Source organism: Capra hircus, chromosome 11 (genome assembly GCF_001704415.2).
Source record: "Capra hircus breed San Clemente chromosome 11, ASM170441v1, whole genome shotgun sequence".
Lineage (NCBI taxonomy): Eukaryota > Metazoa > Chordata > Mammalia > Artiodactyla > Bovidae > Capra > Capra hircus.
In genome coordinates, this window is record NC_030818.1 from 86,587,512 (window position 1) to 86,611,051 (window position 23,540).

Consider the following 23,540-nt stretch of genomic DNA (forward strand, 5'->3'; position numbering starts at 1 on the left):
AGTGCTGAGCATTTTATAGTTTTTTCATTTAATCCTCATGATGACCATATGAAGTTGGTGAAAAGCGTTTTGCAGAGAAAAGAAAATTCAAGCCTAGAAATGGTGGACTCAGTAGGCTGGTCAAGCCTCTGGATTGGTGTTTTTTAGCCTGTGTTATTTTGCTTTGGGAGAAAATTATTGAGAAATTTGTTCTTGTGGCAGTAGGATAGTGGTTTTGAAGCAAGACCTTCCACGTCTCATCCCCTGGCAGGTAGGGTGTCACCCCGCGGTCTGAAACCCCAGGGCCCTTGTGCTGCCTTAGTGCTTTTCATATGCAGATGATCGAGAATCTGCTGGCTGCCGCCTTCTCCACAGTAGTGGGTTCCTGTTTGTTTAGACCTGGGTTCGATCCCTGAGTTGGGAAGATCCCCTGTGCCACAGTGCACAGGGTCGCAAAGAATCGGACTGAGCGACTTCACTTTCACTTTCCCCCTAAAGCAGATGCTAAAACTCTCTCCCTTATCGCTCTACTGTTTTAGGGAGAATAATGTTTGTGACATAAATTCAGTGCATGGCTTATTTGCCACAGGAACGATAGAGGTAAGCATACATTGACTTCATTTTGAAAAACATTCGCCCTGCATTTGCTAACAGAGTTTGATGTAAAGACAGGGTTACTTGGTTCCTAAGAGCAGAGTGCTGATGGTGAGACAAGCCCCTGGTTTGCTTTTCACGTGAACGGTGGGTCACGTTCCTCGGAGACACAGCTGTGCTCTTGCTGCAGACTGTGCCCCTCGGGGTTGGATTTGGCCTTGGGGGTGGGGGGCCGTCATCACTGGAGGTGAAGCTGATAGTTGCCAGCTCTTGTGGCGACCACTCTTGCTCTTCACCAGCTGTCTGCTGCTTGTTAGTTTTATGACTGCATTCCTTTCCCTGAGGCTTATTTTTCTCATCAGTGAAATGGAGATGATAAAAATTACTTGCCACCTGTGTGGAGGCGCTGTGCTGGTGAAAATCACATGGAAGAACCTACATGAGAGCATTATCAGCTGTAAGGGGACATGGAGTGTGATTTGGACATCCTGTATAGTAGCACTCAAATTATGCATGTTTGCATTTTAAACTACGTAACACCTTTGATTCAATTTCTTTCATACTTAGGAGTTTTTCTAGATTTGCTTTTTTAAATTACAATATTGTTAAACACAGTATAAAAAAAAGGTAAATATGTCAAAAATATATTGTTATAAAATGCCCTTCTGTACCTTCAAGTCATCGAGTCCTACACCAGAGGTGACTCTTTAATGACTTGTAATATTCTTCTTTCGTTTTTGTTTTTCTTTGTTTATGCAGGTATGCATATGTTTTAGTAACATGTTTTTAAATGTTTTTCACAAAATTGAGATTATGCTGTGGTTCTTCATTTGCTTTTTTTTTAAAATGTAATGCTATATAATGTACGTGTTTATACACTGGCGCTTGTAATTACTTGGAAAACTAAGGTAATTGTTTAAAACTGGTGGATAAGATTCCATTGTGTAGATGTACTGTAGTTTATTAAACCAATTCATATGGATGAAATGTAGATTTCTTTACTCAAATCATTTTTAGGTTAAAAGATTAAGATTTGAAATGGATCACCTAAGATTGATTTAATGGAAATATATAAAACTATGTTGATCTTGTTAGAAAAACTACTATGCCAAAGTTAGGCCAGTGAAGCATTATCTCACTAATTACTTTTCTTGAGATTACCAAGGGGAAGTTTTTGGTTATTTGAATAGAGTCCTTATAGAGCAAGCTAGGCTAGACACCAGGAAACATGCTGTGTAAGAGAAGTTGTGAATTAGAGCAGGCTTCTCTTTCACCAGCTGTTTTAAGACCAGCCATGAGACTTGTTGAAGGGGGTGCAGACCACCCAGCCCAAACGCTGGGTTCCTGAAATTCCTTGGGTTCCTCGATTACTGTGTGTGTGTGTGTGTGTGTGTGTGTGTGTGTGTACGCAGTCATATTCAACCCTTTGTGACCCTGTGGGGATTTGATATTTGATATGCATAGTCAGACCACTTTAAAATTCATTTTTGCATTAATTTTGATATTATATGTTGGATTTTGATTTCTTCTGTGACAGTTATTGTAGTACATATATTAAATATTTATCATTGATAACAGTAATATTTACATTTAAAATTTGCCAGTTATACCAAAATGTCTTTCATAACTCCTCTCCCTGCTACCACACCAACCAAATCAAGGTCCAGTCAGGTATCATGCATTGCATTTTGGACCTTTTTTCCCTTAACCATCCTTTTTTATTTTTCCTTTTTTAAATTATAAAAAAAATGCAGTTCATGATGAAAGGATTGACAGTACTAAAAAAGATACAAGTAAGAAGTTAAAAATGTTAAGTTCTTAATCTGCACACGATAACCAGTAAGGCTTTTCATTTTCTTTTTAGGGAGTATTTTTCTAAAAATTTCCTAATAGCAGCTGTAATTTACAATGATTGTTCTGTTTGTTTAGGGCCGAGTAGAGTGTTGGGACCCGAGGACTCGGGGCCGAGTTGGTGTGTTAGACTGTGCGTTGAGTAGTGTCACGGCTGATTCAGAGTAAGTGGAAGTGAGTTTAAATACTCACCAACTTGTGATTTAACAGATGTGTCAATGCTGAGATGTTGGGAAAGATTGAAGGCCAAAGGAGAAGGGGGGTGGCAGAGCACAAGATGGTTAGATAGCAGCACTGACTCAATGGACACAAGTTTGAGCAAACCCTGGGAGATGGTGGAGGACAGAGGAGCCTGGTGTGCTGCAGTCCATGGGGTTGCAGAGTGGATCATGACTTAGTGACTGTAGAACAGCAACCACAGTGTCAATACTAAATTAAAAGCAGTTGCTGAAGGATGAAACTCTTAAAACATGTTTCTCCGAGGTTGTGGTTTTGTGATTGTTTTATGGAAAAATCCTTTCCTGCGGAAGCTCACTAAGTGGGGAAGCCAGTGGAATTCCTTGTTTATTTAGTTACCGTGGAACTGAATTAAAATGTATATGCTACAAGAATTTATATTTCCCATTCTGTAGGATCTGGTGGTGGAATCCAGACAAACCACGCAGTTACCTATTGTGTGTTATTACATTTTCATAGGAAAAACAGTGAACTTACATGTATATCGGGAAGAAATCTGGGTATGTTGTAGTGTTGAAAGTAGCTTTACTTGTCGATTTAGTTTGGGGTGATTTTTTTGTATTACTTTTTTATGGTTAGCTTTATTTTTTTCTGACATAAGTGTTATAAGCTGTCACCTCTGTTATTGGACATAGGTGACCTTCTGGAAGGAGAAGCCAGTACAGTCAGAGAAAGAAATATGAATTAAATATTGGCTAGGGGAGGACAGGCTTTGTTGTTTACAGGTGATGTATGTGATTGTGTGCCTGAGAAACCCAGTAGAACGAACTGAGAAACTATAGAAACTAGTGTGAGATTTAAGTAAATTGGTTACAAAATAAATGTACAAAATCAGTGGCTTTGATGTTTATCAGCAAAGTCCATGTAGAAAGATACAATGAAAACCAGTTCTCTTTTATAACAAAAATTGTAAAATATTGAGGGTTAATCTTGATACGTAACTATCAAGAAAAGGAAAACATTTTATTAAGAAACAAACAGGTTTGAATAAATGAGGAAAAACAGTATCACCTCACCAAGAACGGTTCCAGAGTTCAGTTTGAAGAGTCAGTGGTGGAAGTTGATAGAACGAGAGGACCCGATGCTTCAGTGTAGTTGCAGGCTGAGGCTTTAGGTGGCGTAAGAGGCCTGAGGATGCCAGCAGTCAGCGGCCTGGACTCTAGGTTCTGGTCCAAGGTCATGGAGACAACAGCTGTTGAAATCAGGACTACGGCCATCATCTAGGACCCTTCCCACCCCAGAGTTACTTTTGGTTACTGAGTGAGAAGCATATTCTAGATTAATAGCTGTAAACATCCATTGTTCTGTTACTTTTAGAGATTCTAGGCTCTCATCTGGGGACTAGTCTTTTTTTTTTTTTAGCTTGACATCATTGACTTTAAAAGTGAAAATGGGTATATCCATGTCTGAATATAAAACTGTTTCCTCTTAAGCCAAAAAGGGTCATTTCTGTAAATACCTCATTCTGGCTTAATCAAAATGAAAGATAACTGTCATACTGGTCCTTTTCAGTTGGTTTTATATTTTCAGTAACTTTTATTGTTTGCTGTTACTTTAATAATGTTTCTTACAGTTTTAAAAGAAGATAACCTGCAAATTTTTTCAGGTAAGTTACATTTATAAGTAAAGGTTAGTTTTCATTTTGACTTGGAAAGTTTGGATACAGTTCTTTTAAATAGCAGACTAGAAATGTGATCCTCTCCATTAGAAGTGAAGAGTAATAATTTGTTACTTGGAAGAGATTTGACCATATATGCATGGAACGCAAATATTTTGCCTTTCAGAATAAACAGTTTGCCAACGATCTCTGCTTTGAAATTTAATGGTGCCTTGACCATGGCCGTTGGAACGTCCACAGGGCAGGTAAATATGTTTCAGCTGGAAACTTCGCTCTTAAGTTACTGTTTCAGAGGCGTGTATATCACGGGAAATACCCACTCGTCTGTTCACTGTGTGACCAGACTCTGAGGCATTACTGTTTGGCCAGCGTGGAGAGGGTACTCAGATTGCCGTGTTCTGTCAGGACCTTGAGAAACTCTGCTTCTGGCCCCAATGGTGGGTCTGAGAGATTCTCAAGCTGAAGCTGCCGTGGAGCTATGCCTCATGTGTCCTCTTGACTGTGGTTTAGAGCAGTGTTTTCTTGAGAGGGTGGAACAGAGTTCTGTGGAAAAACAAAAATTTGAAATTCTCCAGATTCCTATCTTTGAGGTTTATAGCGCATTTAAATATACAGTGGAGGCTCTGAGAATCCCTGTAGACAAGAAATGTGCTGAGTCAGTGTTTCCAAAAGGTATTTGTCCAAGGAGCCTTTTTTTTCCCACCCAGCACTGTCTCCCACATCCTGTGCAGGGAGTGGTCAGTGGGACCTGCCTCAGCAAATGCTGACTAGTCTGAGGAGTATGAATGAAATAGCTTCAGAGATTTAATTTCATCTTTCCCCCTTTCCTTCAAGGCAGAGCCCACACACTTAAGTCCGTCCAGACCTCAGCACAGGCGGGAGCCCTGCTTCCAGCAGAGTGCCTGTATCATCTGCCACCTGGGTCTGAGATCCAGCTTCCCCAGGCCTCTCACCTATCAGGATAGAGCTCAGAAGAGAACCCTGCCCTCCACCCGCCCCCCAAAGTCATAGCCTTGCCACCAGCATCTGTCTCTAATCTGCCACCACTGCCTTCATGATGATTCTTGTTCTTGTTTCTTTCAGCCACTGAGACAGTGCCTGGTACATACTAGGCCCTCAGTGTTTATATTTATTAAATTCATAAATGACACAAATTCTTGTGCACTTTTCCCATTTGGTTCCTTCCTTAACTTATCCAGGTAGTTCTCAATCTTAGTGTGCCTAAAAATTACTCTTAGGGTTGAATCCATAGAGCCATACCCTGGAAGGGTAATTGAGATTTTTCTGGAGTATTTTTTCTGGCTGACACTTTAGAGTCTTTGTACTCTGAGTGAGGATGTTCATTTTTTAAAGTTTCTTTTTAAGATGAAATATTTTATTTAAACAGAAATACCTTTTTTTTTCTTTTAGGTTTTATTGTATGATCTTCGATCTGATAAGCCATTGCTAGTTAAAGATCACCAATATGGGCTGCCCATTAAATCAGTTCATTTCCAAGATTCCTTAGATTTGATTTTGTCTGCTGACTCTCGAATTATCAAAATGTGGAATAAGAACTCAGTAAGTATTTTTTGTTGTTAAAATGACTTACTTGCCTATTTTCTTTATGTTCCTTTTCTTTCCAGTTGCCTTGTTTGAGTTATATGGGTTTTTGAGAAAAAAATACTGAGTATCCATTCAGTCCCTTGCCTGGAAGTTAGTTACTTCCAGGTCCTTAAGGTTGTTTTCTTCCTGTTAAGAACTTTTCCTCATTTGCTAGAACTGACACGCATTTTTACATGTTCAGTTCAGTTCAGTCGCTCAGTCATCTCCGACTCTTTGTGACCCCATGAATCGCAGCACGCCAGGCCTCCCTGTCCATCACCAACTCCCAGAGTTCACTCAGACTCACGTCCATGGAGTCAGTGATGCCATCCAGCCATCTCATCTTCTGTCGTCCCCTTTTCCTGCCCCCAATCCCTCCCAGCATCAGAGTCTTTTCCAATGAATCAACTCTTCAGTTAGGTAGATATAAATCATTATTTTTAAAAAACTTGATCCATGAGAAACCCCCTAGATTTTGGGGCTCTTTTGCAACCTTAGGAAACTTTTTATGAGCTACTACTAATCTTTCCAGGCTTTCCTGGTGACTCAGGGATAAAGAATCCACCTGCTAACGCAGGAGATGCAGGTTCAATTCCTGAGTCGGGAAGATCCCTTGGAGATGGAAATGGCAACCCACTCCAGTATTCTTGCTTAGAAAATACCATGGACAGAGGAACCTGGTGGGCTACAGTCCATGGGGTCGCAAGAGTGGGACACAGCTGAGCACACACGCACTAATGTTCCCATATCACTGTTATTATGCATCTCAATTTCATACCCTTTCCTTGTGTCAAACAAATAGATTTTAGATATGATACCTTTATAGTAATTTCTTACATGAAAAGTGAAAGTTGCTCAGTCGTGTCCAACTCTTTGCGACCCCATGGACTTTAGCCTACCAGGTTCCTCTGTCCATGGAATTCTCCAGGCAAGAATACTGGAGTGGGTAGCTGTTCCTTTCTCCAGGGGGTCTTCCCAACTCAGGGATCAAAACCAGGTCTTCCGCTTTGCAGGTAGATTCTTCACCATCTGAGCCACCAGGGAAGCCCAATTTCTTATATAGTGTTTTTCTTAAAAGTAGTATTTTCTTAAAGAATGTTTGATATTCTGTGTCCTTTTAAATGTCATTTAAAAAGTAACAAAACCCTATGTTGCTGATTCTCCTGTTTTGAGAGAGTAGTAAAAGGTTAGTTCATCTACTGGGACAAAATTCATTCAGTGTAGCAATTGCTTTTAGGAGTCTTTGTGTTTATTGATTTCAGACTTAGCATCTTTAAAGTGTTACTGTAAATAGAAAGATTCATTTTTGAGGTAAAGAGTGTGGGGGGCTGAGAGCCTCAGCATTGGTTACTGGAGGGCAAGCGTCAGTCCTTCCTGTGGGGCTCCCCTACACAGGGCAGAGGGGCCACCAGCAGCCTCATCACAGGTCAGCTGCTGATGGGAATCTCTGGCTGCTGGGACAACTTGTCAGCTCTCAAAGTACTGACCTTACTCTGCTCCGTGTTTTCCTCTGGATCTTTGTGGAGACTGAGTTATCCCTGGGGCGTGTCCTGTCTCTCAAGCCCCGTCACCTTTTCGGGCCCTCCTGAGACTTCCTTACAGAGAAAAGGAAGGGCCTCTGGCTCTCATCAGTCCTCGGAAGAATTCCCCTGATGCTTCATTGCCCAGGAGCCAACTGTCTCGCTTTGAGTTTGGAGGGTTTTGAGGGCTTTCTTGAATGTTCATGGTGTCTTAGGCCTGAATTTTTCTCTACTCTTTTCTGATAATCCAAACTAGTGTACTTTAAAACATTTCTTTTTACCTCTACAAATGCAGACTTCTCATGTTTGAAAGTTCCTAACACACTGGTAGAGTAAGTTTTCCATGGCCTGGCTCCCATCCTACCTAAAGGTGATGACTAACCAGTCGGAATGCCCCCTTCCCAGCCCTCCAATGGGCATAGTTTTCCCCAGCGTGGATTTCACGAACTGTGGTACTGTCTCTTTTTTGTTCTGTGCTGTTTTTATTCCGATTTCCCCATCCTTTTTCCTCTTCTCTTTCCATTTTTCGTTTCATTGGAAACTTGAGACAAAAGGGAGGTAACTGTGAGTTTCACTGTCTGTCTTGAATTAGAACCTTGCTGCTGTTTTTCATGGAGCACGAAATTAGTTTTTTAATACCTCCTCTCCCCCGCCGCCATGGAGCCTCTAATAATGGGTTAATAAATGCAAGAGCTGGCAGACATTTTCAACATCAGGTCTTGAAGTCATGTTGTAGTTGCTACAGTAAGTTTTACCTTGGCGTTGTTGTAATGACTGAATACGCCCTCTTGACCAACACCCAAATTACTTGCTTTTGCTTGACTCACTCTCCTTGTTTATCTTTCTCATCACCCTTTCCCACTCCCATCTATTATCTTCTTTTTTCTTTCACTTAATTTCTGTTAATTTTAAAAAATACAGCATATTTTCCCCCACATTTAAAATAAAATATTTTACCCTTCACTGTATAATAACTAGCACCTTATGTATTTATAGCATTTTGTTAAATTATTTTATATTCGTTATCTTACTTGATCCTCCTCAAATCCTAGCAACACAGGATGGCAGATACCAGCCTCATTTTACCGTATTGACTATCTCTTCTTTGTTTCTTTGAGGACAAGTTTAACTAGGGTGTGTCTTCCAGATTATGGACATTTTTAAGTTGACGTACAGATTTATTTTAAACTTTACCCTTGCCTGTTGTGTAGACATTATCTTTAAAAGTTTGTATTTATTTTCCAAAGAAAGTCAGTTCTCCCTACTGAGCCTCGGTTTCTTCCTCTCTAAAATGAGAGGATTTGATAAACTGATAAAAGAAATTCTCTAAGTGTTTTTTTTTTTAACCTTAAATTCTGTGATTTCTGTTAGGTGACTTTATTTTCTCACGTAAGCAGGATAAATGGAGTTATGTCTCCAGCTTACTTCCTGTATATCGCATTGCCAAAAGTTGTCTTCCTTTAACTGTTTTAACAGTTCACTTTTGCTTACTCTTTTAGGGAAAAATATTTACTTCCTTGGAGCCAGAACATGACCTTAATGATGTCTGCCTCTACCCCAACTCAGGTATGCACTACGGAGCAGCAGGCCATTCTGTGAGATGAATCTAGGCTTTGCTTTACAGGGTTTTAAACTCTTTTCATTTCTTAAGACAGGGTTTGGCTCAGTTAAGACAGTTTTTAGATATTGTATTTACTTGCAAAATTAAGAACAGGAAGTGATGTGGATGCTTCAGAAAGTGACACGCTCAGTGACTCAGCCCCCAGCCAGCCTAGCTGTTAGGAGAAGCTGGTGGCACTCTGTGGGTCGGGGCAGGCAAGGTGCTATTTTAGTGTGCACTTTAGCTCTTTTATGGGATTAGTAATTTTGTGTAGATTGAGGTTAGGGATTTGGAGGAGGCCGGAGTTGCCTGATGATACACAAGGCTGGCGAAGCCAGACGTCGAGTATATTCTGTGTTGCTGGCTCTTCTGTAAAGTACCTGGTAGATTTCGAGATTTAATACTACCTTCAAGCAAATCTGAAGAATTCTGGGGAAGGAGAGAAAATGAGAACACTTCTCACTCTCCCGCAGGGTTGTGTCCTGAGGACGGACACACACAGATACTTCTGATGGAGGGATACCAGGCAAAACAGGAGAAGTTCTGCTACGGAGGTGCACGCTGGCCCTGTGACAGCAGGAGAGCGAGGGGCTCCAGGCGGAGGAGCGAGAGGAGGGCAGAGGGGAGGTCCTCGCTGACACTGAGTGTGGGTGCTGGGTGAGAGACGTGGTGGGCAAGAGGAGCCCCGTGTGCCAGAGTGCAGGGTCTGTGGGAGGAATGGGGTGGGAAGCAGGTGGTGTGCAGGGTGTGGGCCCCAGAGTGACCATGCTGAGTGGCTGGGTGCTGTCTGTGGTCAGGACTGATGCAGGCCATTCTCACAGAAGGTGGTTCTGTCCACTGGGCAGAAGGTAGATCAGTTTTGGGCTAAAACGAATAGGAAGAGAGACGGAGAGCTGAGGTCGGCAGCACAGGAGAGAGGGCAGACTCGGAGAGAAAGATGGTGCTGTCTTCTCTGAGCATCTGAGTCTGAGGCGGCAGTGAGGCAGTGACGGTGTCTGGCAGAGGGTGTCCAACCTGCCTGCCCACCAATATCACCTGGGAGCTTTTTAAGAAGTACAGATTCCTCAGCCCCATACCAGGTGTGCAGACTCAGAGCGTCTGGGGGAGAGCCCCGAAATGGGTTATTTTTCACCTGCTTCCCAAGTGGTTGTGGATCCCCGCCCTGACCTACAGCCTCATCCTGGGAGCCACGTCCAGGGCACAGTAGGCAGCGTGGCCCGAGGAAAGCAGGTCTGCAGACATAAAATTTTAAGACATGTAAATAGAGGTCATCACAGAAGAAGTGGCAGTGCAGGCAGTTACCGATGAAAAGTGGAGAGACCGTAAGACAGCAGGACCTGAGTCCATGGAAAGGGAGGTGAGAGGGAAGAGCCGGCGGAGAGGCCGACAGAGTGACAGTGAAGGAACCAGCAGCTATGGAAGTAGAGAGAAGTGATTGCCCAGGCATTGCTCAGTGAACAGAGCATTGCATCGCAGAAGTGGAGGCAGAAAGGGGCAGGAAGGCCCTGTGCTGTGGGTCTGGATGTCGTCGTGGTTTCACTTAATCATGTGGAAGAGTTAGTGACTCCCTTACCATTCCTTTCCTTCCTTTCCCCCTTCCCTTCCTTTCCCCTCTCCTTTCCTTCCCTTTTGCATCTTTGGAGGTAGGGAAACTTAGATACATGCCCAGGGTTGGTCACCCGGCCGCTGTGCGGCAGAGGCTCAGTTGGAGCGAGCCTCCCCTGATCGTGGAGCCTGTGCACTTTCTTAAGTTACAGGGTGCTCTCCTGAAAAAGATGAGAAACCCTGAACCTTTGTAATTAGCTTTTCATCTGCGATCGTTGGGAGAATTTTCTTATAATAGGAGTGAGTCAAATTGTGATGAATTCAGAAATTAATGAAGGTGCTGGGGTCCTAGGTTGAGGTGCTGAGTGGTCTAAAATGGGGTTTGGGCTAGGTACAAAGGTGAATAAAATCGGGTGAAACTGAAGTTAGAACAAGAGGTTAGTTGGATTGAAGGAGTGGGGGTTTGAAGAGTACAGATGGTGACGAAAGTTGTTGACCTGTGTGCTGACTGGTTTGTGCTCACCTGTGGCCACAGAGAACTTGCGGAGTAACTAATCTGAAATACATGCTCTAAACATAAAATACACACCAGACTTTAGATGTACCACAAAACAGGAAAGAGTGTGATGTAGATCATTAATTTTTGTATCGATTACATATTAAAGTGAAAATATTTTAGACTTACTGGTTAATAAAAATGTATTCCAATTTACCTGTTAAAAAAATTTTTTTTTAATGTGTGTTACCAGAAGATTTTTAGTCACTTATGTGGCTTGCACAGTATTTCTGTTGGGCAGGGCTAGTCCAGACATGGAAGGCTTTGATAGTATAGAATACTGATAAGGTGCAAGGTGTTGAGAGTCAACTGCAGGCATGGAATGTGACTGTAATCTCACCAGAGTAGAAACCTTCTTCTGGTACCAGAAATACTGTTACCCCATTTAAGAAAGCAGTCCTTTCCTAATAATACCTTTCATTTTTCACATTCCCCTGCTTGTCCACCAAATGCCTTTTTAAGCCCGTTTATTTGAAACTAGTCTATCAGCAAGGTTGTGGATTACATTTAGTTGTTGTGTCTTCCACTTCTTTCAATCAGGAATTCTCTCCCATCCTTTCTTCCCCTTCCTCCACGGCACTTGAGTTTTCTACCATCAGGTCTGTAGTCTCTTAAGATGTTCTGCATCCTGGATTCCTGTGATTATTTTTCCTGGTGTCCTTTACTTGTTCTTCCGGCCCCTGTATTTTTTGTTGTTCTAAAATAGAAGTGAAATCTAACAGCCCAGTGCACTGTGGGTTAAATATTTGGGACAAGGGTGGTGCTCAGGGCTGACGGGTTCTCCATGTTGTTTCCCATCCTGTTGGTCATCCCAGAACAAGCAAGGAGAAGCGTGATGGCTCTGCCTAGATGGCCAGCAGTTCTCTCTGTTACACAGGATGCTTTCCTGGAGGTAGAACGTTTAAGATGGTGTTTTGGTCAGAAGAGTGACTTTATTGTCAGGTAGCTTATAAGAGCTTAATCAAACACAAACAGTAGCCAGATGATTTATTTCACAAGCTGGCGAGCCCCAAAAGGCACATCCCTCCACGGCTGTCTTAGGGTTGGGACCGAGCGTGGTTGGTTCACAGGTTTTGCTGTCTTTCCCTCTTTACTCTCCTGTCCCGTTAACATTGTTGGTTGGGTTTTTTTGCTTCATCACTATGAGTGTAAGCATTCTTTATCTTCTCACTTACTCATTTTGGAGTAATTAAAGCTGAATCTTGATTGCTGTTCTGTCATGTGTTTCTGATACCCAGACTGCTCAGAACGTTGAGAAACTGTTCTGCTTTTGTGGCTGCCTCAGCTTCTAGTTGCTCATGCAGTGTCTCCACGTTGGGTGCTGGCCTGCAGATTGGGAAACTGAGGTCGCGGCCCCACGACCCTGGTCCGCAGTGCTTGCTGAGCCCCAGCCCAACCTGTGGAATCCAGAACCACTGGGGGAAGGAAAAGGAGATGTCCACTCAGAAAGGCTACTCAGGCTTCAGAATTGTACCAGTGATCCAGGCTGTTTTTCACCTGCTTTTAGGCCTGCTGGAGGCAGTCTGTATCATCAGACCTGAAGTCACCTTTTATTCTCTCAGTAGCCTCCCAGTAGCCTGCCTAGAAATAAGATGTGGCCCATCACTAGCTTGGCGCCATGTGTAGTAAAACCGCAGGCTCCCCGCTTTCTGTAGGAGTTGACCGCATGGAAAGGCGTGTCCTGTCCTTTCTCCTCCAGCACAGGGCAGTTCTGCCCAGCTTGTCTGCTCTCAGCCGCTCCAGCTATGACCCGATGCCCTCCATTTCCGGGCAGTGATTCTCAGATGTATCTGGTGAAGGACCAGCCTTTTATGTTTTTTTGTTTTGTTTTTAAATTTCCAATCCATTGCAGGTGGATACTTTTGTTAAATATCATAAAGATGAATTAGTAGGAAAAGGGTCACATGTTTGGAACTTGCTGCAAGGTCGAGTCACTATACAGGTTTCTAAATTCTTCAGTTTCTGTACTCAACGGAAAGCTTGATAGCAGTTTTCAGACTGGCCCGGGGAGCACGCTTTGAGTTGTCCTGGTTTGAGTAGTGTTTCTGATTTTGAGCTGTGACCTTCCTGAGTCCTTCGCCCCCAAAGCCTGGACAGATGAGATTTCTTCTCTGCATGTCTCTGGGGGCCACGTTGTGGCCCCCACTCAGCTCACTGCGTCCTACGCTCTGCTGTCCACACTGGAGCTATGTGCTCCTCCTCAGTGCTAACGATCTCTGCCTTCTCTTCCAAGGTTCCTATTTTTATTGTTGGTGCTGTTCAGCTGCCCAGTCGTATCTGACTTTTGGCGACCCTGTGGACTGCAGCACACTAGGCTTCCCCATCCTTCACTGTCTCTCGAAGTTTACTCAAACACATGTCCATTGAGTCGGTGATGCCTCCAACCATCTCACTCTCTCTCGCCCCCTTGTAAGGAAATTTAAAGGAAAAGCCATAATCTCACAATCTCTTCACAAGTGTCATTACTCCTTCCATTAGAGGAATTCTTTTGGGGGGCCACACTGAGTGGCCTGTGGCGTCTTAGTTCCCCAGCCAGGGATCGAACCTGCACTCCCTGTCTTGGAAGAGTGGAGTCTTAAACACTGGACCACCAGGGAATTCCCAGAGATTCTTGTCTTATAAATCACTTTTTTGTGTGCTTTAAATTGTCACCATGTGTAATTGTCTTGCTTTTCAGTTTGACATTCTTATTAAATACATTTGTCATGTTACTGTATGGTGTTTATATCTGTGTTAATGATTTATTTGATCATGCAAGAAGTCTTTTCACTCTATCTTAGTTGTCATTGGAGTTTTAGAGTCCCATGTTACACGGGCTTTGGAATCAGTGCAGTGGTCACCTTGAGCAAATGGTCTCGCTTTCCCGAGCTACCTTCTCACCTGTGGAGGTAGTGCCTGAGCCTGGTACTTCGCCCTCTTCTCGCCTTTTACCTGTGATCGTCTTAATTTCTGCTGAACTAACTCCATCCCTGGCTTGACTTTCCTGCTTCCCTCTTGTTAGAAACTCCTCGTGTTCCCTGGGCTGTGTGAGGCTGTTTTCTCTTTTATAACTCGTTTCGGTTCCAACTGTCCCGACTTCGGTTTCTTGGTAGGTCAGCTTGTGTTGTTGTCCATGTTTGGTCAAGTGAGGTCCTGCTCATTGTGGGAAACAGCCTGCTGCATCTGGCCTGGATTCTTCTGTGTAATTAGAGCCCAGCCTTTTCTGTGGTCTGTTTGGTAGGTGTGGTGTGTCTCCTTGTAAAGTGTTCACTTGAATATTCAGGGTTGAGCCAGGGAACCTGGGCTTAGGGAACGTCTTTGTTGGGAGCCTTCTTTCTGGTTGTAAGATGTCTCTTCAATCTCCAGACCTTCTTCTTTAACCCTGTCTAAAGGTCTCGGAGAAGTTCTGATGGTGCTGTTAGACCTGGGAAGTGCAGGTCAGTAGAGGTGGTTTCTTCCTGTGGTGAATTTCAGTGAGCAGTTTTCTCCGGGACAGAAAAAGTTTCCTCATGAAAGAGTTTGTGGAGGCTACAAGTTAGGAGAAAGTGTCTGATTCTTACTTGACTTTCATTTAGACGTACATTTCTTGCTTCCTCGAGCGAGTGAGGGAGTGTGTGTGTGTGTTTTTGTGTTTGTGTGTCTTGCTTCCTCAGCTCTGTGTGTGTTGTGAAGGTTGTGTGTGTGTGTGTATGTTCTGGTGAAGGGTGTGTGTGTTTTCTGGGGAAGGTTGGTTCCAGCTCAGGACTCACTCCCCCTTTGGACTTGATGTGTACAGCATGGCTTTGCCGGCAGAGCATTGAGCTCCTGCTCTCTGCCTATCAGCGAACTTCCTCTACCTCAGCGTCGTATTTCTGTTAACAGCATTGAAGAGCATCCCTTTGGCAAGCTTTTGTGTTAACAGAAGAGCAGCACAAAAGTACTGTTTAAATCACAGAATTACATCACCATCCTTAACGTTTGGTGTACTTAATTAGGACTGTGAGCTTCCGTAGCGTCTCAGACAGTAAAGAAGCTGCCTGCCTTGCAGGAGACCTGGGTTTGATCCCTGGGTCGGGGGTCTGGTAATCCAAACGTGTGCTTTCTGTGGATTTTTCTGTTGTATTTTACAAATACATGTTTTAAATGAAGGTAACGCAAGTTGATATGTAAAGGTATTTAAAAACAAGAGCTCTTGACTGAAATTTTGCTCTTAAATTCTCTAGCTTGTAATGTTCTGAATGTTCTGCTCAGCACTCGTAACTCAGTACATATGAGCTTCACTTTTTGATCTGTAAATAAGGATGATAGTCCTTGCATCGGAGAGTCGTCACATCTTCACCAAGATAGAGTACGCAGTAGTGTTTTGTAAATGACAAAGGACTGACTTTAGTTTTGCTTCGGTGCATCGTTCTGGAACAGGGCAGAGAGGATCGGAGCTGCCACGAGAGCCCCTGCGGGGTGGGGTTGGAGACTGGGTTGCATGTGTGGCAGAGACCTGAGCCCAGGGCTGAGCCAGCTGAGTGCCCTGGTTCTGTGCCGAAGCATAGTAGATTCGTTACTGTTGCTCCTGGGGTTAGGGGGAGCCATCGCTGGATGCTACAGGCTGTCCCTCACTCCATTCTCACTTTCTGAGAACGCTGATCCCTGGACTAAATTATCAACCACTCTGGGTGAATCATTTTGGTAAAGGCTGTCAGATTCTGTCTGGGTCTTTTCTAGTGTAGCTACAACGTAGCATTCCTCTTAAGCCATTTTGTTTTCTATTAAGGTGTAAAGTTTAATTCAAACATAAGGAACTACTTTGCTATGACATTTTGTGGGAAATGCTTTACTTTAGTTCTTGGATTCCTGAATAACAGAAAGATACCTTTCTTAACTTTCATAATACATAATAGTGCATCAAAGCTACCTTTTATTGGTGTGTCTGAAGCTTAAAACTTACCCCCTTAAAAATGGTGGCCCTTCTCTGTGGGAACTGCTCAATCACTTAGCTGATACAGCCTTAGCGTTTTGCAGATGGGGAAGCTGGTCTTTCTGATACTTCAGACGCCCCATCCGGGAGGGTCAGGGACCACAGCCCACAGCCTGACTCCGAGGGTGCCTGGCCACTGGTCTGGCTTTTCTGCTGTTCATCATGTTCTGAGCATTTCACTCATTTCAAAATATAAAGCAAGTAGGAAGAGTATTTTTCTTTTCCCTTATGTTTACCTTTTTCATTATGTTTATTTTTAGGAATGCTTCTTACTGCCAATGAAGCCCCCAAGATGGGCATCTATTACGTTCCGGTAAGTGATACAAAAAGGAGTTACGGTAAAAATAGAACAAGGAAAGACACTGTATTTTTAAACTGGCTGTGTCGAGGGACTTTGGGCCTGTGGCTGTCTAAATTAGACACAGTGGCTCATTTGTCAAATCACTGTGCTTCCTGGAGCCAATAAAGTAATAAATGCTTAACCATTCTTTTATGGGAAACTATTTAACATCCCATTAAAAATCGTCAGTAGAAATTCGTCTTTATTCTTCAGATTTACATTTGTTTTTTGTTTCAGAATGTTTCAGAATCTTAAACTTCCAGCTATTAGTGATCAAGAGACCTAATCCTCTAAAATAAAAGTCTAGGACTCTTTCAGTCATTGCATTGTCTTTTAAAAATGGGTTCTGTGTATAGGAAACCATCTTAGATTGCTGTGATCCGTGATGGCATGCAGTTTGCTATTTTGTCCCTTTTTTTTTTTCTCCTTCCTTAAAACATTCTTCCATTACATATGCCAGACACTTCTCTCAGTTCATCCCTACCTATGCCTAAACAGAAAAGCCTGTACTGCAAAGTTGGCCTTCGATTCTGGTCAGCACACATCTCCTTTTCTGAGATCTGCAGAGAAGAGCATTGGGGTTGTAGAAGATCAGATGTTTGGGGGAGTAAACTCTCTGTGATCAGTGTTAGCCTCCAGTTATGAAGATTCTTCATATTTATGATGGTTCTTTTGAAATAGTTCAAACATGTGTATGTCCCCCCGCCCTCCCCCCCCAAAAAAAAGATATTCTGTTAATGTTGACTTTCTATGGCTTCAGGAACCTGATATGCTGTTGAAAGCACTTTGGGATGTTTCTTTTGGTTGATGGTGAAATGAAGGTCATTCAAACAGCAGCTTTTCCATTTTCCTAAATTGTCATTTGTTCCTTTTCTCCCCGGCCTCTCAGAGATACTGCCTCCGTTTTCCTGTTAGTTTATGTATCTTTGTCTTCATTCAATCAGTAACTGTTTATTGCTTGTATCAGCTGTGTCAGGCCCAGTGCTGTAGGTTGACAGTGTAACAGTAGATAGGGTACTACCTGTTTCTTTGAAGAGCTCATTATTAGAAAGTAAAACAAGAAAGTAGACAGTTTCCGGTCAGCATGATGAACACTCTTAACTGAAGTAAGGAACCTAGAACTGGAAACTAGTGGGAAGTATGGCAGATACTTGGAGAAACCTTCCAGAGAAATTGATTTCCGAGGAGCAACTGGAAGGCTGGTTCTGTGTTCTAGATGAAGAGGGTGGGGTGCAGAATGGGAGAACGGTCTTGGAACTAAAGGGAACATTATCTGCCGAGATCCAGAAGAAGGTAACACACATGGCTGGGCATTTGCCCTTGAGGGACGGGGTGGCTCTGGCTGAAGGCATGCTCCACCTTCCATGGGCTGGGTGTGGTGGTGCAGGTGGAAGAGTGATAGGATCAGACCTGCATTTCTGAAGGATTATTAACTTCTGGCTGCCACCAGGAGAATGGATTAGATCAGATCTAATCCAGAAGCAGCAAGAACAGGCTGTGGTGATCTGCAGGAGAGACATGGTCCCTCTGTTACCTTTGCCAGACCTCCCCTTTAGAAATTGGGGCTTGGGAGGTTCTAGGGTAGTTTCAGAGAAGTCTGATCTGGCAGGCAGTGATTCCAGGAGGTTATCCTCCTTGAATAGCCAGCCAGCATGTCCAGAGGCGTCCGCCGATAAAGACTTGTGTCTGTTACAAGAAGAGCCTTCCCTCAGTCCAGCACTGAGTCTTCTCACAGTGTCAGCCCATCTGGGCACCTCAGGAGAGGAAGACTAAATCAGCCTGCCCCTCCCTGAACTTCTCTTGGAAGAGGTCTCTCTCTGTCTTCCTCTCAAGAGGGCGTTCTGTGGTTTGATCTTCAGCATCTGCCTACAAGTTCTTGATGTCTCGTGTCGAAGAGCCCTTCCTCGTGTAAGAAGAGTGTAGAGTCCACCAGTGGGAGGGAGAATGAGCACTTAGTAGAGTGTTGAGGCCGGATCGGGAGTCTGCTCAGCTGATGAGGAGCCTCCGGCTGGACGCCCCTCGGTGTGGAGCAGGGTGGGGCGGTTCTGTTTTTGCAGGAAGGCCATTTCACCAGCTTGTGCAAAGATGGTGGCAGTGGAGGCAGAATTGGGACCGTTGACAACAGTTGTAAGATAGGCTTGGTCATTGCCTGGATGTAGGGAGGAAAGGAGAGGAAAGAACCACAGGAGACAGCCGCTTTCTCCCTGGTGAATGTGTGGACACGGAAGTGACTGCTTGAATCCAGGAGGAGAAAGGGGATGATAGACTTAGAACTGGAGGAGACCCCCATTCACTTCTGCTTGTCTGGATCCATTTCTCAGGCTGGGTTTTTTTGTTCCAAGCACTGGGAGCTTCACACAAGAGGGGACCCATTGCTGGCCAGGTGGTGAGAAGCAGCTTTTTCGATCAGTGTTAGCTTATCTTAGAAGATCTTCTTGGTGTCAACTCTGTAGTTCACATGTAACCAAGCGAAGTAAAAAAGCCACCCAGAGACTGCTCCCAGGTTGCTGCACATGTGGACGGTCAGTGCAGAGTTGTTCTTGCTCAGCTGAACATTGTGCAGCAGCTTGTACCTAAGTGTTCCTCCCTAACCTATCTTTCTGCCCTGCTGCCTCGCACACCGGGAGGGTTTATGGTGCCACTTATCTTTACTTGGAACCTGTTCTCCGTGACACTCCAGAGCGAAAGAGCCCAGGGGTCTGAAAGCCTGCCATCTTTGCTAAGATTTTATCAAACTCACCAGGCTGACATTTTTCACAGAGATTTATTTGAGGCCTGTAGAACCAGAGAAGTGTGTGTTGAATATGCAATTCATGCCAAATATAGGCGGTTTGGACAACGATTTGTATTAACATCTTATAAACCAGGTATGAAAACTTTTTTCCCCCCTGCTTTTAGGCTGTGCTGAAAATGAAGACAGCTTAATGTTCTTTCAGCTTGTTAATTTTTGCCTATCTACCCTATACCATCTTTCTTGAGTACGTGAAATCTTTTTAAAGTAAATGCTCTTCCTGATTTATATAGTCTCTGCCACTTACTTATCCCAATAGCTAGGTAGTCTTTTATGACCAAATACGTTTTCTCCAGCTCATTCCCCATTTTCTCAGTGTTCTCTTTTTCTGTCTCTGAGAGACCAGGATCTGTTCTTTTGTTTGTTTGCTTTTTAAATTCCAGGGCTTAATTCAGCTGCAGCTTTCAGGACTAATGCCAGAAACAGTTTTTCAAGTTTGGGTTCCTCTGAAATATAATTTAATCGTAGGTTAGTTCTTCCTAATTAACACCTTTGGCAACTGCATGGACTCCAGATGGAATCCAAGTCCCGTGGCACCCAGCCCACTCCTGCCAGTGCGGAGTACTGTTCCTGTTGGAGATGCTTCTGGGCTCCAAGGCCCCGTGGGTCAATGAGCTCCGAGACCACACATGACTGACACGTGATAACTGGCACGTTTGAGAATGTGTATGGATGCGTAAGGGCTTCCCAGGTGGCGCGAGTGGTAAAGGACTCACCTGCCAGTGTAGGAGACGTAAGAGACACAGGTTCAATCCCTGGGTCAGGGAGATCCCTTGGAGGAAGGCATGGCAACCCACTCCAGTATTCTTGCCTGAAGAATCCCATGGACAGAGATGCCTGGAGGGCTACAGTCCATGGGGTCAAAAAGACTCGGACCCGACTGAAGCGACTTAGCACGCGTATACACACACACGTGAATGCGTAAACTTGAGAAAAAGAATAATTACTTGTTTATTAGGAAGCTATTTGAATTAGAAAAATAAAAGTCAATTGATTGAGGATGTATGATTTTTTTTTTTAAACACTTCAATTTTTTAAATTTGGAAAGTACTCTTGGAACCAGAGTACCTGCACATAGGGCAGAGTTAAATACATAAAGAGTTATATTTACTTACACCAGTGCTTATGTTTTTTGTTTTTTTTTTAAGAAATAACACTGAAACTTATTCAGCATAATGCATGAAATGTACAGAACTCTTTGCAAAGAGAGATGACTATATATTAAGAAGCATAAAATCTCAAGGACACTTGTTTCACTTGGTTGTAACACCCAAGCACACATCCTCCCAGAGGCATTGCTGCTTGGGATGGGAGTGCTCAGTCATGTCCAACTCTGTGTGACTCCCATGGACTGTAGCCCGCCAGACTCCTCTGTCATGGGGATTCTCCCGGCCGGAAAACGAGTGGATCACCATTTCTTTCTCCAGGGGATGGACCTTCATGACCCAGGGATTGAACCCGTGTCTCCTGTGTCTCCTGCATTACAGGAGGATTCTTCACCCACTGAGCCACCAGGGAAGGCATTACTGCTTGGGATGTTTTGGCATGATTTTCCAGAAGGCTCAAGGGCATAGTTACATGGTGCTTCCTAGCAGTTACTCCTTACCTTCACCTCATAAGATGATAACGTATTTTTATCAGCTATCCGTTTGGCAAATACATTGTTTTAGTTTAGCGTTATATTTGACAGTACCTTACAGAGTATTTTGTGTCTCCTTTTTATATAGATACTCTCTTCCTCGTTTTAAAGTTTGGGGCTAGGGACTTGGTCTTTTATAGCAGCACACTTCTAGGGGCAAGATGGTGAAAGTCTCTGGAAACGAGGCAGGCGGCAGAGAGAACTTTGGCCGACAGAAGGTTCTGCTTTTCGTGCAGAGTCCGTTGTGCAGGCAGTCGTGCTTTCTCCCATAAAATAGATCTCATCTGCAGATCACTTAGGTGGCGTTTAGCCCCCTCGGCCAGGCCGCGCCGGCGTCTGGAGGCCACATTCTCCTGGTTGTCGTCCCGCCGCCCAGTTCGCCCTTCAGCCAGTCTGCTGTCGTGGCCTTTCCTGCTCTCGTGGCCCAGTGATTGAGCCTCGGCGCTCTCCCTTTGGTGCTGGGGCTTAGTCCTTGTCTTTTTGTTCTCCCCTCGGAGCTCACCTGTCCCCCGGGCTCCGTAGGGACACCTGTGTGCTCTGGACTTCCAAACTTCTGTCTCCAGCCTTTCCTTCCCCTCGGAGCTGCAGAGTCACATACCCACCAGTCTGCTGGGCCGTGGAGGTGGAGACCTCTCCGCTAGACGTCTCATTGGTGCCCTCTAGTTACGTGTCCACAGCAGAATGCCTGGTCCCAGCTCCCCACCCGCCCCTCTTCTCACTTCGTTGCTTACTCAGTTCCTCGGCCCAGAGCATAGGCACAACTGTGTTTCCTCGCCCGGCCTCTTCCTCTTCGCGTGTCCTTGTCCGGTCCATCCAAACCTCCGTCAACTCTTTTTCCAGTATTGGCTCAGATCCAGCCATTTTCCAGTACTTCTGCTTCTGCCACTCATCTGGGTTACCTTAATGGCCTCTTATCAGATCCTTCCTCTCTGGCTTTGTCTCTCTTGCATTCTGTTTTTCATACAACAGCCAGGTTAATTTAAAATATAAAAATAAGACTTCCCTGGTGGTTCGATGGTGAAGATTCCACGCTTCCACTGCAGGGGGTGCAGGCTCCACACCTGGTCAGCGAATTCCATATGCAACCTAACATGGCCAAGAATAGTGATGATAAAATGTAAAAGCAACCAGTCAGAGTCTATCACTCTTCTCCTTGACAGCTTCCAAGGGCTTATCATTTTGCTCAGCATAACATCTTAGCTCCTATCATTAACTTAGAACGCCCTACAAAATGGAAAAGGCTAAAAGACCAGAGTCTCCATTTTCTCTCACCCATCAGAGAACAGATCTCTGAAAACTGCTCATCTGTTTACAGAGATTGACAAGTGGTTAGAGCAAAAAGACCAAATCCCTCGCCATTGCTGCCAGCAGCAGGAAATAACTTACAGGTCGTAAATTAGCCCCAAACGCAGAATTAGTAGAGAGGAAAATCAAAGTTGGAAAAACAGTCCATGCAGCTCTCATTTGGATTCATCTGTTGCCAAGGGAACAAGCTGTGCTTGGCCGTTCTTCTTGGTGCTGAAGTCTCCCTGACACTTTCAGGTGAGTCCATTGTGTGTCTTGGGTCGAGATGGCAAAAACTGTTTAAGAATAATTTTCAGAAAAAAGGAAAGTCATGACTTTCACATCGATCTCAAATAAACATGTTAAAAATTTCATTTAACTTATTAAAGGAATCAGGCACGTCATCAAAGGTGAAGTCTAAAATAGAGATTTACGTGGAATAAGGTGATACTGAGTTGGGAATGTACAAATGAATAGATTGGCTTTTCGAAGGTATGGAGGGCTGTCTGTCCAGGACAGAATTCTTTCACGTGACTGTTAGCAATTAACCTTGCATTGCTGTCGGTTACTTACAGTTTACAGAGTTGTAAAATGTGTCCCATGGAATCAGAATCAGGTAATCTCGAAAGGCGTGCTCTTAGACCAGGAGTTTGGCAAACTAAACACCTAACTAAATGCCCACTGCCTTGGAACAGTGCACCCATTCAGTTATTATGTGTTGTCTACAACAGCTTTCTGACCAAAAAGGTAGAGTTGAGTAGTTATGATAGAAAGACCCTGTGGTCTGCAAGCCCTAAAATCTTTAAGAAAAAGTTTGTGGACCCCCTACTCTTGATTATACATAACTTTCCACGGAAGCGCAAAATCTTCCTTATATTTATTTACTTATATATTTATATAAATAGAAAACGAATAAATATGTAATGAATGTGTATTTTTTTTATTATGATATAAAAATCATGGACACAGAGATATTGTTTCTTTTTTTCCCAATTACATTCCCACCACCTAAAGCAGTGCCTTTTATGCTGTAGGCATTCGATTAATATGTGCTGAAAAATTAATAAAACATATATGAGATAATCAGATAACTGTAGTTTGAACAATCTTAGATAATGGTCGTATGTTTTGACAGTGGCTGGTTTGCAGTGATTTTTAGCTGTTCTTATACCAAACTTGAGTTTCAGTTCAGTCGCTCACTTGTGTCCGACTCTTTGCGACCCCATGAATCGCAGCACGCCAGGCCTCCCTGTCCATCACCAACTCCCGGAGTTCACTCAGACTCACATCCATCGAGTCAGTGATGCCATCCAGCCATCTCATCTTCTGTCGTCCCCTTCTCCTCCTGCCCCCAATCCCTCCCAGCATCAGAATCTTTTCCAGTGAGTCAACTCTTCGCATGAGGTGGCCAGAGTACTGGAGTTTCAGCTTCAGCATCATTCCTTCCAAAGAAATCCCAGGGCTGATCTCCT

The 23,540-nt window shown here is 43.8% G+C and overlaps 1 protein-coding gene across 1 annotated transcript in view; it reads left to right on the forward strand.

The window, feature by feature from the left end:
* Window positions 1-23,540, forward strand: part of NOL10 (nucleolar protein 10) — an 89,773-nt gene that overhangs the window by 14,375 nt on the left and 51,858 nt on the right. Inside the window, exons 8-13 of the mRNA XM_005687007.2 lie at window positions 519-579; window positions 2,503-2,588; window positions 4,446-4,524; window positions 5,690-5,839; window positions 8,883-8,949; window positions 16,275-16,327. Coding sequence (XP_005687064.2) covers window positions 519-579; window positions 2,503-2,588; window positions 4,446-4,524; window positions 5,690-5,839; window positions 8,883-8,949; window positions 16,275-16,327 — 496 coding nt within the window. The remainder of the gene's footprint in view (window positions 1-518; window positions 580-2,502; window positions 2,589-4,445; window positions 4,525-5,689; window positions 5,840-8,882; window positions 8,950-16,274; window positions 16,328-23,540) is intronic.